We start from the raw sequence: 14171 nt of genomic DNA, 5'->3' as shown, positions 1-14171 counted from the left end.
TAAAAACTTAAGTCAGGTGTGAATAAAACCATTTTATTTAAAGAAATTCATCACAAATGCAAGATGAGCTCTCCACAATCTTCATCGATGTAGAACACAGAAACGGCTGACATGACTGACTTATGCAAACAGTACAGCCAGGACCGCACTTCAATCGCCTATTTCAACAATGCTAGAAGGTGTTTATATGCATGATTACTGTTTGTACAAACAAAACCATCTGTTTTCTTTTAACAGTTACAATGTTTCTGTGAGTGCCGGTGTCCCTTCCGCATGTCTTAATCAAACTTAAATTATGTACATTTTTACAAGCAGCCTAATGCAGAACCTTGAAGTTTGATTTCAATAAAAAAACAAACATCAAAACAATTCTCTAAACAATAATCTGTGGATACTGTACCAAAACATTTCATAGTGCAGTCACTCAAAGCTCAAATGTACAGCAGCTACAGCACACACAAGGCACACGGATCTGTGGTATTTCTGCAGAAATACAGTTGGGTTAAGTGGATCAATGAATGGCCATCAGCTGGGGCTCCAATTGACTATAAATTCAAGGCCTGTTGTCAGTTTTGTCAGTAAAAAAAAAAGCCTAGCTGTCCTTGGGTGTGATCTCATTCTCAAAAACCACAGCAATTCATATAAAATGTTATGAGTAGGAGACAAATATGCCTAACAAATACACAGTCAAACTTAGTTTCACATTAAACCGAATAGCTAAAAAGCGACTTCAGATATCAAATTCAAACATATCAATCTGATCAAAAGGGCAGTGGGAAAGGAAGTGGTGTTGTAACAATCCTGGGTTCAGCCTGGAGATGTTGCTTTCCCGCAGGAGCTATACCACGAAGGAAGACTTCTGTCTGAATTCGCCCCCCTGTGACTGAAATAACAAAGACATAAGGAAATTAGACACCTCATAGTGGACTTTAATGAACAGCAAGTTTGTTTGATTCCTGCCTTTTTTGTATCAATATTTTTGTGTATATGCAGAGTTCACTTATAAATGGGACTTGGGTCTCAAATTGATACCCTGGTAATAACAAGTAAACAATTTAGAGGCATGTCATGCTCAATCGGTGTATTCTGGTTGGGTGGCAACAAGGCCAAAAACAACCCCCTCCTGACCCAGAGAATATCACTATTGGAGATTACTAATCTGGGATGTTTGTTCTGTTCACAGTGAATTTGCATGATAGGAAAACATAAAGTTAAAGTTTGGAGGTGCAGAGTGAAACTTACATCCTCTTCATCACCGTAATCTGAGGTAGGCTGGTACACCACGGACACTTTGGGTTTCCTTTGAGAGAGAGACATACAGTACTGTGAGAGAGACATACAGTACTGTGAGAGAGGCATACAGTACTGTGAGAGACATACAGTACTGTGAGAGACATACAGTACTGTGAGAGAGAGACATACAGTACTGTGAGAGACATACAGTACTGTGAGAGAGACAGTACTGTGGGAGAGACATACGCTACTGTGAGAGAGAGACATACAGTACTGTGAGAGAGATACAGTACTGTGAGAGATACAGTACTGTGAGATAGACATACAGTATTGAGAGAGACATACAGTACTGTGTGAGTGAGACATACACTAACACTACTGTGAGAGAGAGACATACAGTACTGTGAGACACAGTAGTGAGACACAGTACTGTGAGAGAGAGACAGTACTGTGAGAGAGACATACAGTACTGTGTGTGAGAAAGAGAGAGAGAGAGACAGTATTGTGAGAGAGAGAGACAGTATTGTGAGAGAGAGAGACAGTACTGTGAGAGAGAGAGACAGTACTGTGAGAGAGAGACACTGTATTGTGAGAGAGACATACTGTAAGAGAGAGACTCATACACTACTGTGAGAGAGAGACATACAATACTGTGAGAGAGAGACATACAATACTGTGAGAGAGGCATACAGTGCTGTGGGAGAGAGAGAGACGGACACTGGCTATTTCATATCCACTGGCACTGAAAGGCCCCTCTGATAACTCATGCATACAACAGTTACAAAAAGTTTTATTTAAAAAAAAATTTAAGACTTACTTTTCGCTCTTCTCTGTAAGGGTGAGAAAAAAAACAAATAAAACGGTGAAGCAATTGTTTTGCCATATACAACATCAATATAAGTCTGATGTACACATTTTTTTGTAAACTTATGTAAAATAACTTCAAGAGTTTGGTAAATAGAGGGCTGTGAACTCACTGGGCAAGTATCCTTTGCGGTTGGCATACCACAGGCCGAAAACCAGCAAGGCCACGGCCAGCAGCGCCACTATCACCCCAGCAACAATGCCTCCAGTGTTCACATCGCCTGAACAGAGAGAGAGAGAGAGCAGGAAAGCCATACACAGCGTCGTATTAACTCACTTCAAAGCGCTCAGGGTTGGTTTAGCACCCTTATGCTAATGACCATAGTGCTGTATGTAGGTGTGTGTACTGTATCCCACTTGGAGACTAATGTGCACAACTGTTGACCAGTGAGAGACAGCTAGATTCTATAGTAACCAGCCACAAAAATCTTTGACTGAGTCAGCTATGTTTTCATTTTAACAGTGCCAACAATAATCTAGTAGTTTTCATTGAGTATAGCACTAGTGAATGCATTATTCCTCCAATGAACTGTCCTGGCCTGCACTTATACAGCGTTTTTATCCAAAGTGCTTTACAATGGCTTCTCATTCACACACCAATGGCGGCATCTGCCATGAAAGGTGCTAGCCTGCTCATCGGGAGCAATTTGGGGTTCAGTGTCTTGTCCAAGGACACTTCGACATGTGGACCATTGGGCGACCCGCCCTCCTCCAATTTCGCTTTCAACTTTTCACCACCATTATATTCCCTGTGGAAATCAGGCACTTACGGACTTCCATCCTCTTTGCTTGACAGCGCTGGGCAGCACCAGCCTCATTGGCTGCCTCACAGTAGTAATCTCCCGTATCCATCTTGGTGACAGCGGGAAACTCCTAGAGGGATTTTCCAGGGAGAATAAGGACACGTCATCTTTTTGGTCACAAGAAAATCAATCAAGAATAAAGTTGTGTTTCCTTGCCTAAAATATTTTTGATGATGAGAATCACTCACCAGGTTGCCGTTGGCAGGGTTCATCTTGTAGGTGGCGTTCTTGAAGTCGGGGAACTGCTTGGGGTCGACGGGGAGGGGTATCTTGCCTTTGTACCACTTGTAGGTGGGAGGAGGAGAGGCGTCGCCGTCCCGGCAGGTGAGGAGCGCCGCGCCGCCCGTCGTCACGGAGCTGGGGACGCGACACATGGGCACGGACGGAGGCACTGCAGCAGGGCGTCACATACTATTAACACATCCACCGCACAGTCAACCAACCCAGACATTCTGCTGTGACACTGACATTACTGTCTGCTGTCATTTCAGAGATAAGATTGTCCTAGTAGCCATATAGCTGGTGAATGGGTTGAACACTTAAACTGATGCACCTGAAACAAAATAAGAGCCAATTCTTTAATGAAAAAGCTGAAAATAATGGAGAGCTGAATAAAAGTGAATATGCCTTACCTAAAACGGTCAGCTTCACTTTAACTTGTCCAAATTTGCCATTGCCAGACACTTCACAGTCATACTCCCCATTATCCTTGCGGGTTACTTTGCTGAATCTGATCCTTTCATCAAATTTAGTCACTCGGTCAGCATATGTCGCTGTAGGAGGGAAAGGTATTGCATCATCACTAGAAGAGATGGGCAGCTACAATGTCGTACATTTTTAAAGGTAGAAATCACTGATGTTTAGGCGGGAAGTCCCTTTGAGTCACACACAGACACACAGAATAAAATGCATACAAACGTAAAGCTGCAGTATGTCACTTCTGCGCTATGAGCATGCTAGCCAGTATGAGCCAGTGATGAGGGAAAATTTCATGTGCCAACTAAAATTCTGTCTGCTTCAATCTCACGATTTGTGGGTTTGGGTACCCATAAAGCCATGGAAGAATGCTCAGTTTTGCTGATTGGATCACAGCAGCACACTCCCACACTTTGAACCCAGGTGTGGCCTGCAAGTTTGTTTTATCTTTTTTTTCATGCTCTGGTTTTGACCCGACACCAAATTATAATACTTATTATAATTGCTGTAGCAGAGCCAAACAGTAGTCTACAAATAGCAATCATAGAAATACAGCAATATTTAAAATCTTAAAATCTTACATACTGCTGCTTTAGCATAATTTAATAACTGTGGATTTTAATATAAAATCATGCAAAAAAACATATGGTCAAAATAGGCTGCAAAATAAACCCACAAGAGCACACATTAAGTGTCCCCTTCACATGAATGAAGTTTGTACATACTTGTAGGTTTCCCATCAAAAACAACATAGACTTGGTCCTCGGTGTCTTTCTTTATGTCCTTAAACTTCCACTCAACTCTAGCATTTGCTCCGAAGTCTGCTGAGTAACTGCATGAGAGATCAGCACCTGACGAAAAAAGACAGATCAGGAAAAAAAACAATCTATGCTAGGTACACATACTTTGTGCCATGTCTTGGCAACACACATTATTGCTTACAAACCCACAGCCAAGCTAGGGTACCCAAAGGCTCCTCCATTGAGAAGACATCATAAATCTTAAAAACTTACCCTGATTCTCTCTGACCTTCACATTTGCATTGTTGGTTGTGACTGTAAATGCATCTACACCTGTGACAGAGATGTGAGAAGTGATCAGACAAGATGATAAGGATATAGTTGAATTCCTTAAGTCAGTTGTTTTCTATATTGTTTTCTACAGGTACTTAAATCAAGTTCAACACAAAGAGAGTAAGCTGTCAAATGCATTAGAGGTGCTAGTCCACGATCACGATCAACCCTTCATTAAAGGAGTAGTAAAGGTAAAATGCATGTTTAGCCCTGTTTTAAGGTTATTTATGATCATATACAATGGTTCAGATCAAAACGTTGACAAAACTAGCACTTTTGATAAAGTCCGATAATTGCTCTACCACTGTTTTGGTCATACAATGGATGTGGGTGGGCACCTTGAAAAATCTTAAAAATATGTTAAACTCTCGATTTCAAAGACAAGAAGCTCACCGAGGGGGTAATTGGTGTCCGTTGGTGTTCTGACATCAAATTCGCCTCAAAGTATGAATCCTGTCGGGTTTTATTGATCATTTTATGAAATCCATTGACTTGTATTGACGTGACCGTTGTAGATGTGTAGATCGATCCGCAGAGGGAATTCAGGAAGCGGAACTACTTACGGTAGCTATTGTTATTGTTTATGTTGCTAGGCTACCTAGTTTGCGGAAGTTTACACACGTAGGCTATGTGTTGCGACTAAATAGTTATGCTAAATATTTAAAAAAGCCTTTCCAGATGAACTAGAATCTTACTTTATGGCGAATTATATGTCAGAACGCCAACTAACACCTCGTGAGTTTCTTGTCTTTGAAATTGAGAGTTTAACATGATTTTTGAATGATTTTTCACGGTGCCCACCCACAGCCATTGTATGACCAAAACGGTGGTAGAGCAATTATCAGACTTTCTCAAAAGTGCTAGTTTTGTCAACGTTTTGAACTGAACCATTGTATATGATCATAAGTAACCTTAAAACAGGGCTAAACATGCATTTTCCCTTTACTACTCCTTTAAACTCTAATTGCCATACTCTTTTAGGGTGTGGGCAAAATAGTTTATTTCTCTCCTGAGACAGAACACTTCAGGTGAAACTGGGCTGTGACTGATAAGCCGCAGGGCCATTTCAGAGCAGACACATTGGACTGGACTGTAGAGGTACTGGCCAGTCACTACAGTCCAGTCAGTCGCCTTGCAGTTATGATGCATTATGCACCAGAAACAAGTGGAGCACAACACAACTGGATAGCTCATTCCTAAGCGTTTCAGAGTGCATCAGACGAGGCCCAGACGGTGAACGACTCGTGCTACTGTGAGGCATAGCCGGTTAACCTATAATCCAAAGTCTGCCATTTTGATCTAAAGATAGCCTACTGTTGTTATGAACAATAGAGACTAAGGTGGTAGATTGTGGCTTGCCTAGACAAAAGCATGGAGACTAAATGAGTGTGTAAAATGAAACCAGAAGGGACCACGAATTCCTTGTTTGCTTGGTTGTCATGTGAGTTTCGGGGTGGGGAGGTTTGCAAGGTGAGCCATTAACCAACCACACAGATAACATGGAGGACATACCACTACTGTAATTCGTGTTTAGGTGAATTTAAACGTTAACTTTCATCTGCTCTTGAAACGAAGCTCCTAGTGACTATGGCTGTTTGGTAGGCCTACACACAATGACCAGTCTTGAAAGAGCTGTTGTGCCCAATTATTGTAGGCTATGTAGGTAGAAAATGTGTTTGTTGTGGACCAAGATAATTTGAGATCACAGATAGTCCAGGTTGTTTAATGTGTAGCACATACAATTACAAAAAATACAAAAAATAATGGAGGGTTTATAGAAAATAATGGAGGGTTTATAGCCTATTAAAATTAATTTTTAGAAGTTTTTAAAAGAGGCCTAGACCTAAGTTACACTGAGAACATTATGAAGGTTTTTTTTACTCGACAAAACGTGCACTCACCTGATAAGTGAAAGACTATCAACACCGAAACCAAGCTGGTGGCAAACATGTCGACTACTGTCAACCAAGTCCTTTGTTTTCAACGCAGTGTCCAATTTCGTTGTAGACAAAGTAAAAACAAAACGTGGATTGGTTTTCAGGGTCGCAAGGTGTTGATCAGTTTAAAATACACGGATAGCCCTACACTAAATAAATCAAGCAAGCAACAGATAGATTAACAAATCGACGCCCTTCCGCACACCTGTAGAAAGTAGGACGGTCTACCAACGATACAGGTAGAACCATGGTTAGAGCCCCAAACCGCCTAACTAGCTGACGTCATACAATGTGAAGGCAGCAATTGGCTGCCAATTGGAAGAGCAAAATAACCGGTTCCACTAGTTCTGCTAGCCAGGTGTCTCATGGGTCGCCTCAGTGAATCCACCCACTCTACGTGTGACGAGTTGATAATTCTGTCCGATATCAGCTGGCAGCTTCAGGCACAGTCGAAAATAAACAAGTGTCAAAATAGCCTATATGAAATCAGGATTCGGTGTAGCGGACTCCTTGCAATGAGTAAAATCTGTTGTCAATACTGTATAAAAGGCCAGCAAAAAGTATTTAATATGAATTTATTAGAAATGACATCAAACTTTTAACACAAATAATAGGCTGAGAGTGGTGTTGGGAAATAATGTTATTTGTCATGAAACCAACACATTTGGCATCGGTGCCACGCTTCTATTTCCATCTCCCCGTTATCGGAAACAATAATTGTATTATTGGGCCAATAGGCTAGGCCTATGAGTTGTTTAAAAATCTTTGAAATAAAAAATGAGTTAAAACTCAGTGCGTTACATAATGAAATGTCCATGATCGTGGTGTCCATAAAGGAGGGGGGGGGCAACAACTCAGGGTTCCATGGGTAGCACAGTCCAAAACTGTCTAAATCAGCTCTCCATGTCCAGGTGCTGTCGAGTGACCAATGCTGTCCCATTTCAAGTCTCCCACACGCCTTCCTCTTCTCCGGTTCGTCCTCACTGTGGATCCACGCCGGCCGCTCCTGCTATGCCATTCTGGCGCAACTGGGTTCTAAGCATCTGGTTCTTGGTTTTCCACTCATCAACCTGTGGAAAAGAGGAAAGGGGATAGAATATATAATAGTTCAATTTACCATCAATTTTTCAAATACAGGCATTCACTACTACTTTGTATGGTTGATACAGTGTCAAAAAGACTGCCAAATAATATTTCTACCAACTCCATATTGTTATATTATCTTAGTTATGTTGACATTGAGAACAACCAAACCAGTACAGCCACAGTGGGGAAATAATCTTGTGGCCAACTATGGAGGGTTGTGCAGTCAGTGCAAACACAAGGTTCCCCAGCCAAAGAAATAAACACATTTTGCATGAGTACCCAATGTGAGCTAGAATAGAGCACCTCTTGTCTAAGCAGCTGGTTGTCCATCCGGAGTCTCTCCAGAGCCTCCAGGTCCTCCCCGTACCTGCTGTTGCTCTGACGCAGCTCCTGGATGTAGTCGCAGGCTTTGGACAGGATGCCTCCTTTACTCTGTGAGGGCACCATGCAGCCGTGACTAACCACAAGGCAGGCCTAAGAGAACCAAACTCCTAATACCCCTCAAAAACCCAATCAAGGCACACTTCCATCACCTTAAATGTAGTAGTCAAAATAGACGAGAGACAGACCAACGATAACTGTGACAACCAAACTTACCGTTGAAAAGGCATATCGAATAAGCACGAAAAAAAGGAATAGTTGGTGTCACTCTGACCTGCCCATTCTTGGTAGAATCGATGGTGCAGTCTGGGATAGTTTTAGACAGCTGGACGATCCAATTATTTATTTTGTCTCTGCGCCTGCGCTCAACTGGGAAACAGACATAATGGGAGGTCAAAACCTAAAGCAGACAACACACTCCAAGAGATTAGATACTTTTTTGACACATTCTATCACCTTCATTGTGTTGAGCTCGTCTTTTGTCGTCCCTTGAAGTGCGAGGTGTCTCTGACTTGCTGTAGATTGTTAAAGAAAGAAATTAAAATGGCAGCCCAATGCCAAAATACAACAACATTGACTGTATCTTCATGTATCCAACACTAAGAATACTGATGATTTATTTTCTTTTATCCAGGGCCTTCAGTAAGAGGAAATGATAACATGTATCTGAATCAGAGCTAAAATGACCTGATCGAAGAGCAAATGTTACGTGATAGAAATCTTTGTGCAGGGTGCTATGGACCTCTGGTTAGCTCCTGTCAGGACCTCCTGGGATGACATCATCACATATAACTGACCTGTGAGAAAAAAACGGGATGATGATTGAAGCCCACACACATGGTACAGAACTGAGGTTCTTGTGACAGCATCGTATTATCATCTTCTCGTACCGGCAGGTGCACTCTGTGTGAGCAGTGAGTCAGTAGCCTGAACGTTGGTCACCATGGCAGCCTGCGTTGCGTCCGTGATGGTGGCAGGGTAGTAGTAGTGGGTCTCGGAGGCCTCTCCCTCCAGTCCCTCAGACTGTGAGAACACCGCCTGACGGTTGCAGGAGAACATTCAATAACAGACCAAGCCCTAACTCTCATTGAAGTGACTTATACAGTATGGGAGTGATTGAATGACTGTGTTTGTTCATTCGTGTGTGTGTGTCAGTGCCATCATGATGCTCTACCTGTGTCACCGCCTGGGTTGTTGCTGGGAAGCCTGTCACCACGCTGACAGCAGCAGCTCCATCGGTGTGTCCCTCCACCTGTCCATCAGACACCTGGATCACCCGATAGGTCACCTGCACCAAGAAGGTTAAGGGTCAGGAAGACAACAAGCTCTAATGCGCACAGAATACATTTGGAAAGAACAACTTGTGCGTCTCATTCTTACTTTTTTGTTCCTTGAATAATGTGTTTAACAAAAATGTGCAGTCCTTTTGCTGAGGGTCACTAATGTTGTTTTTTCAGTTCTTGGCAGATGAAAGAACACAAGCAAAAAAAAACATTTACAGTTCTCCCAGTCCATACATCTGTGTGTGTGTGTGTATGTGTGTGTGTGTTGCAGAGTCCTTCCTACCTGCCCTTGAGGAGGGTACAGCTCCCCTACCTGCCCCCCTGCTCCCTCCGTCTTAAACAGGTACTTGATGGGCTGATCAGTGGAAAAGGTGGCTGCTGACTGAATGGTGGTTATGGCAGTCGGGTCGTCTGCTGTGGCAACAGCACCTTTGGGACAGCAGACAAGTCAGTTCCTCAACCTGCTCAGCCAGTCTGACCTGTTCACATGTAGCGTTCATCTGCTACACTAGCATAACGAAACAACTAGCATGAACAAGATACTTCCCTCTGATGAAGAGAAATACTATTGTTCAAGGTAACAACTAATGAGTAACGGACAGAACAGTCACACAGGCAAGAGAAAATCATAGCTTGGGTCACTAAGTGAACAGTTTATCCACTAAATGACCATATAGCCAACCAATGCACAGGACGAAAGATGTGTTTGGTTTGTTTATGGTTAAAAAAGTAGCAGTCTCACCCTCTTCGGTTATAGGAACACCCTCGTCATCATCTGGGCTTTTCTGATGCCTGTGACAAAAGACAAGATGAAGATCGTAAGCAAGTGGCTGTAGTGCAATGGGATGGTTGCATGCTGCTTGGTGAGAACTTCCGGCCGCTCACCCCTTCATCTCGATTGAAAATCTCAGGTTGGCCTCGATCCCCAAGGTCTCTCCAAGGTCCCACGTTTCTGTTTTCTACACTTCAACCTGTTTACGAACAAAGAGACATATTTAGCTAGTTAGCTTGTGGTTATATTTATTCAACAATCAGCGAACTAGCAACGTTAGCTACTAAATAGATACCATTTACATGCATACAACTTAACATCATAAGACTCCAAACGTTCTCTATTATCTAGCAGCTATGTTCATCCAAATTACTACCACACAAAGTCGAGAGGAGGGTTTATAGGCTAGCAAGCTAGCGTTACTTGTTAGGCTATGCACCTGGTGGAAATATTTTAACGTCCATTCACTGTTAAATACAGAGTACACGAACATACACAGAAACAGAATTCTCACTCCAACTAGCTATGCTAGCTAACAACCTGAGACTTCATCTTACAGTTTACGTTAACTGGCCAGCTAACTACAGCTAATGTATGTAAACAAAGCGAATGTGCTGCAGCTTACTGGTGTGCTATAGCTGGTGCTGGTAGCTAACGATAGCTATCTGTCTAGGTATCCTTATATTAGCTAAAAAGCATAATACATTCGTATTACAATGCAAGCTACATACATAGAGCTTATCGAAATTCTCATAGGATGAAGCAAAACCAATTTTGCACCTCACCAGAATATTTGACAACTGAGTCCACCCATCCATAATTTGTGCAGTTAACTTGCGCATGTGCAGTAAGCACCTCGTCTCCACCCTAACGTCATTTTCCAGCGACCCGTTTTGCCCCCAACGCTTGCACTTCAACCTAGCCTCGCGTCACCAGTCTCTCCTCGGGCCTCGAGCCTGGTATCTATTTTACTTCACTGCCTTAAGCCCGCCCCCATCCGGCTCGAGCCTGTAGAGCCCCTATAGGGGGATATGGAGGACCAAACCTGTCAAAATTAAAAATAAATACATAAATAAATAAATAAATGACTCAACAAATGACCAAAAAATAAATGAATGAATAAATATGCACAAAAATAAATAAATGAATGAATAAATGCATGCAGTAATGTGTAAATAAATACATTAAATTTGATATAAATGTATAAAATTATATATTTACTTATTGTTTGATTCATTATTTCTTGCATTTATTTCCATATTCATTTATTTATTCATTTATTTATTTATGTATTTATTTCCACATTTATTTATTCTTTGTTTGCTCGCTCCTTATATGCTAATTAGGGGGCTGTCCATCATGGTGATCCCTTACTGATTGGTTAATCAGTATCAGAGTGCATAGATCGACTGCCGATCATTGTCCGTTTTACACAGCTGTGCTCCGAATTCTCCACGAAATTTTCGTTCCCTATAATAGTCCACTATTTATTACCCACAATTCACCTTGATTTTCATAGAACAGTGCATGTACCCTACATTTTCTCCGTTCCCTAGGTAGTTCACTACATAGTGAACCCTATATAGGGAATAGGGAGTGAGGGAACGAGGGAGCGATTCCGAACACAGCTAATGTGTGGGACGGACTCCCCACTCCACCGGAACCGATCGCAACAACAGGGAAGCAGCCGTCACATGACATGTTTGGGTGATTTTGGGGGAAAATGTTATGATTTATAATTAAAAAACAGATATTAGCCTAATAATTACATAAATATATAATTAATGAGAAATGATCAAAAAGCCAAACGGAGATATGTTTTTGCTAGTTGAACTTTAGGCCTGTAATATATTGTGCATGGTCTATGTGGAGACAAATAAATCAATCAATAAATAACTTCCTCTTTGGCAGCATTCCTTTTTTGTGAAGAGGCTTGCATTTGCATGTCGCAGCCTAATCAGCTGATTGGTCTGTTCCATTGTCCCTGCCTATTTTGATTCATGTTTATGTTGGTTATGAATACAGGCTTTTATAAAAGAGTTTGCTAGGCTACAAGTCAAGCGATTTAGGGATCAAGTGATGTTCTTTGCTTTTATCTTTTGACACCACATTCTGTGATTTTGTTTGAGGCTGTGAAATCGGTGTGAGGATAACAAAAAGTGACATAATTGACAGTGTAGTGTGCGGAGCGCAGAAAGTCTCTATCCGGGATGAAACAGCCGAAAATGACCATGCCCTCTTTAAGGGGAGACATTGTAGGCTACAGGTGAGATATCCTCATGAATTTCAACCAGTTTAATCTTCAAATTAAGATAAATATTTTTTGTATTACACTTTGTCTTAAAAAGCTTTATATATGTAAATTAGGCAATATCTTGTTAAATATGCATACAATTGCACACAGTAGGCCTAGTCTATATTTCAGTACCAAATGTAAACAATGGATAAACTGTAAAAGGCTAATATGACCCAAAGGAACCACTTGGGATGTGTGCCAAAATCTCTATGCAGGATGAAAATGACATGAAACATGAAAATGACCACACCCTTTTTTTTAAATGACCACAACCCTTTTCATCGGAACTGCTAATTCCAACATGTAGGCTACAGTATCTTTTAAACCGTTGGAGTTTGAGCTATAGATTTTCTGAGGTGCCATGTTTATGGGGTCATAGAAGAGTGTAACCTTTCTAATTCATATTTTACAAGAAAATTAAAAAATGTTAGGGCAACTACACAACTAACTACATACAGGAATTGTTTATAAACTTATGAACTTTCAAGACTTTATTTACAAAATTAGAATATTTGTCATCTACTACGGACAATTTTAACAAGCCAAGGGATTTTTGAAAGAAAGTGAGCATTTGATTATAAGAAATGTTATTTTCAATCAATGGAATAAACGTAGACAGCAGTATCTACACAAGATCAGCAGTAGTAGGCTAACACAAGTCCAGGCATGAGGATGATGATCAGTGTTCATTCAGGGAAAGGGTTTTTACAACCATCACCTCCCTGCATTTGCAATACTTACAGTACAACAATGGATCTCAGCTACCCAGAAGGGACACCCATTCTTGCGAGCACACTTGCCACACGTGCAGGGACCTGGCAGGCCTTCGTGTTTTTGAGATGGATGGGTCTCCGTTAGATTTAACTGACTAGCACCTTTTTGTTGAGGTGATTAGAGAATCACCTGGCCCTGCAAGCCGCAGCAGAATGTGACACAGGGAGAGAGAACTCTAGTGGTGAGGTCCTGGAGTATTGTGTTGTCCTACCCCCCGAAACCATCCTATTGGATGAGGAAGAGCAGACCCCAGTCAACAGGGAGGTCTCCGTGAGTCCCGTGGTTTCAGTGAAGGTATTGGGTTGCGCTGAGGCTGTGGGTGAACCTGCGGTGATGGCCGCTGGCCAGCAGGGGGAGCAGTTTCCGGAGGTTGAGGTTGCCGGAGTGGGTGAGCTCTTGGTAGCTGAAACCTTTGTAGCTAGGAGCCTTCTAACTGAGAAAGCAGCAGCAGACAGTGCTGTAGCCTCTTGTCACGAGAACCCTGTAGAGCAGAAAGGGACATGCCAGCTTGCTTTGAGTAAGGTGGAGGCAGGTGCGGCTGCCTGTGAGCATGCTGGGGTGAGCTTGGCTGAGGAGTTTGTCTGAGGTGGACTCAGGTTTCACCCAGCCTGTAGTACTTCCTGTAAACACTGCGGGAGCTGTACCAATTGAGCAACTGAGAGTCTGCCCCTTGTGGTCGTTGAGCGTCTTGATCGGGCCCGTTAGCAGACAGCATCTGCCTTATTTTCTTGTAGATATGTTTTATGTGTTTTAGTGCCTAGACAATAGACACTACGCTAGAATGCAGAAGTCAGTGCTCCACAGGGTGGTGGATTCTGACTTGACGGGGGGGACAGATAGGTAGTTCAGTAGGGCAATCTAGGGAGAGTGAGGGGTACGTGACGGGGGGAAAAATCATTCATATTTGCCAATATCTTGATCTGCATACAGCACTAACAACCCAACTGAGTTTTTACAGACAACTGTCGTTCCT

The 14171-nt window shown here is 42.1% G+C and overlaps 2 protein-coding genes across 3 annotated transcripts; both read right to left on the bottom strand.

Annotated features, from left to right (window-relative positions):
• Window positions 1–27: 27 nt before the first annotated feature.
• On the bottom strand, window positions 28–6918 carry f11r.1 (F11 receptor, tandem duplicate 1). Its single transcript, XM_084450574.1, has 10 exons — window positions 6571–6918; window positions 4610–4669; window positions 4322–4447; window positions 3533–3673; window positions 3089–3291; window positions 2868–2970; window positions 2211–2318; window positions 2051–2063; window positions 1243–1300; window positions 28–883 (listed from the first exon to the last, which is right to left on the bottom strand). Exons 1-10 carry the CDS (start codon window positions 6617–6619, stop codon window positions 839–841), a joined length of 906 nt encoding a protein of 301 aa, XP_084306700.1. The 5' UTR covers window positions 6620–6918; the 3' UTR covers window positions 28–838.
• Window positions 6919–7233: 315 nt separating this feature from the next.
• On the bottom strand, window positions 7234–10963 carry LOC311318718 (upstream stimulatory factor 1-like). Of its 2 annotated transcripts, none has more exons than XM_084450135.1 (11): window positions 10914–10963; window positions 10242–10327; window positions 10099–10148; window positions 9640–9785; window positions 9248–9361; window positions 8964–9111; window positions 8783–8870; window positions 8530–8588; window positions 8348–8442; window positions 7996–8124; window positions 7234–7676 (listed from the first exon to the last, which is right to left on the bottom strand). In XM_084450135.1, the coding sequence occupies exons 2-11, from the start codon at window positions 10247–10249 to the stop codon at window positions 7587–7589; spliced, it is 927 nt and encodes a 308-aa protein (XP_084306261.1). In that variant the 5' UTR covers window positions 10250–10327; window positions 10914–10963; the 3' UTR covers window positions 7234–7586. The 2 variants fall into 2 exon arrangements, with proteins under 2 accessions (XP_084306261.1, XP_084306262.1); XM_084450136.1 differs by having other exon boundaries at window positions 8816–8870.
• Window positions 10964–14171: the final 3208 nt, after the last annotated feature.

The sequence above is a fragment of the Borostomias antarcticus genome, assembly GCF_949987555.1.
Source record: "Borostomias antarcticus genome assembly, chromosome: 15".
NCBI lineage: Eukaryota > Metazoa > Chordata > Actinopteri > Stomiiformes > Stomiidae > Borostomias > Borostomias antarcticus.
Note: the sequence above shows the minus strand (reverse complement) of the source record. Positions and strands in the feature narration are given on the sequence as shown.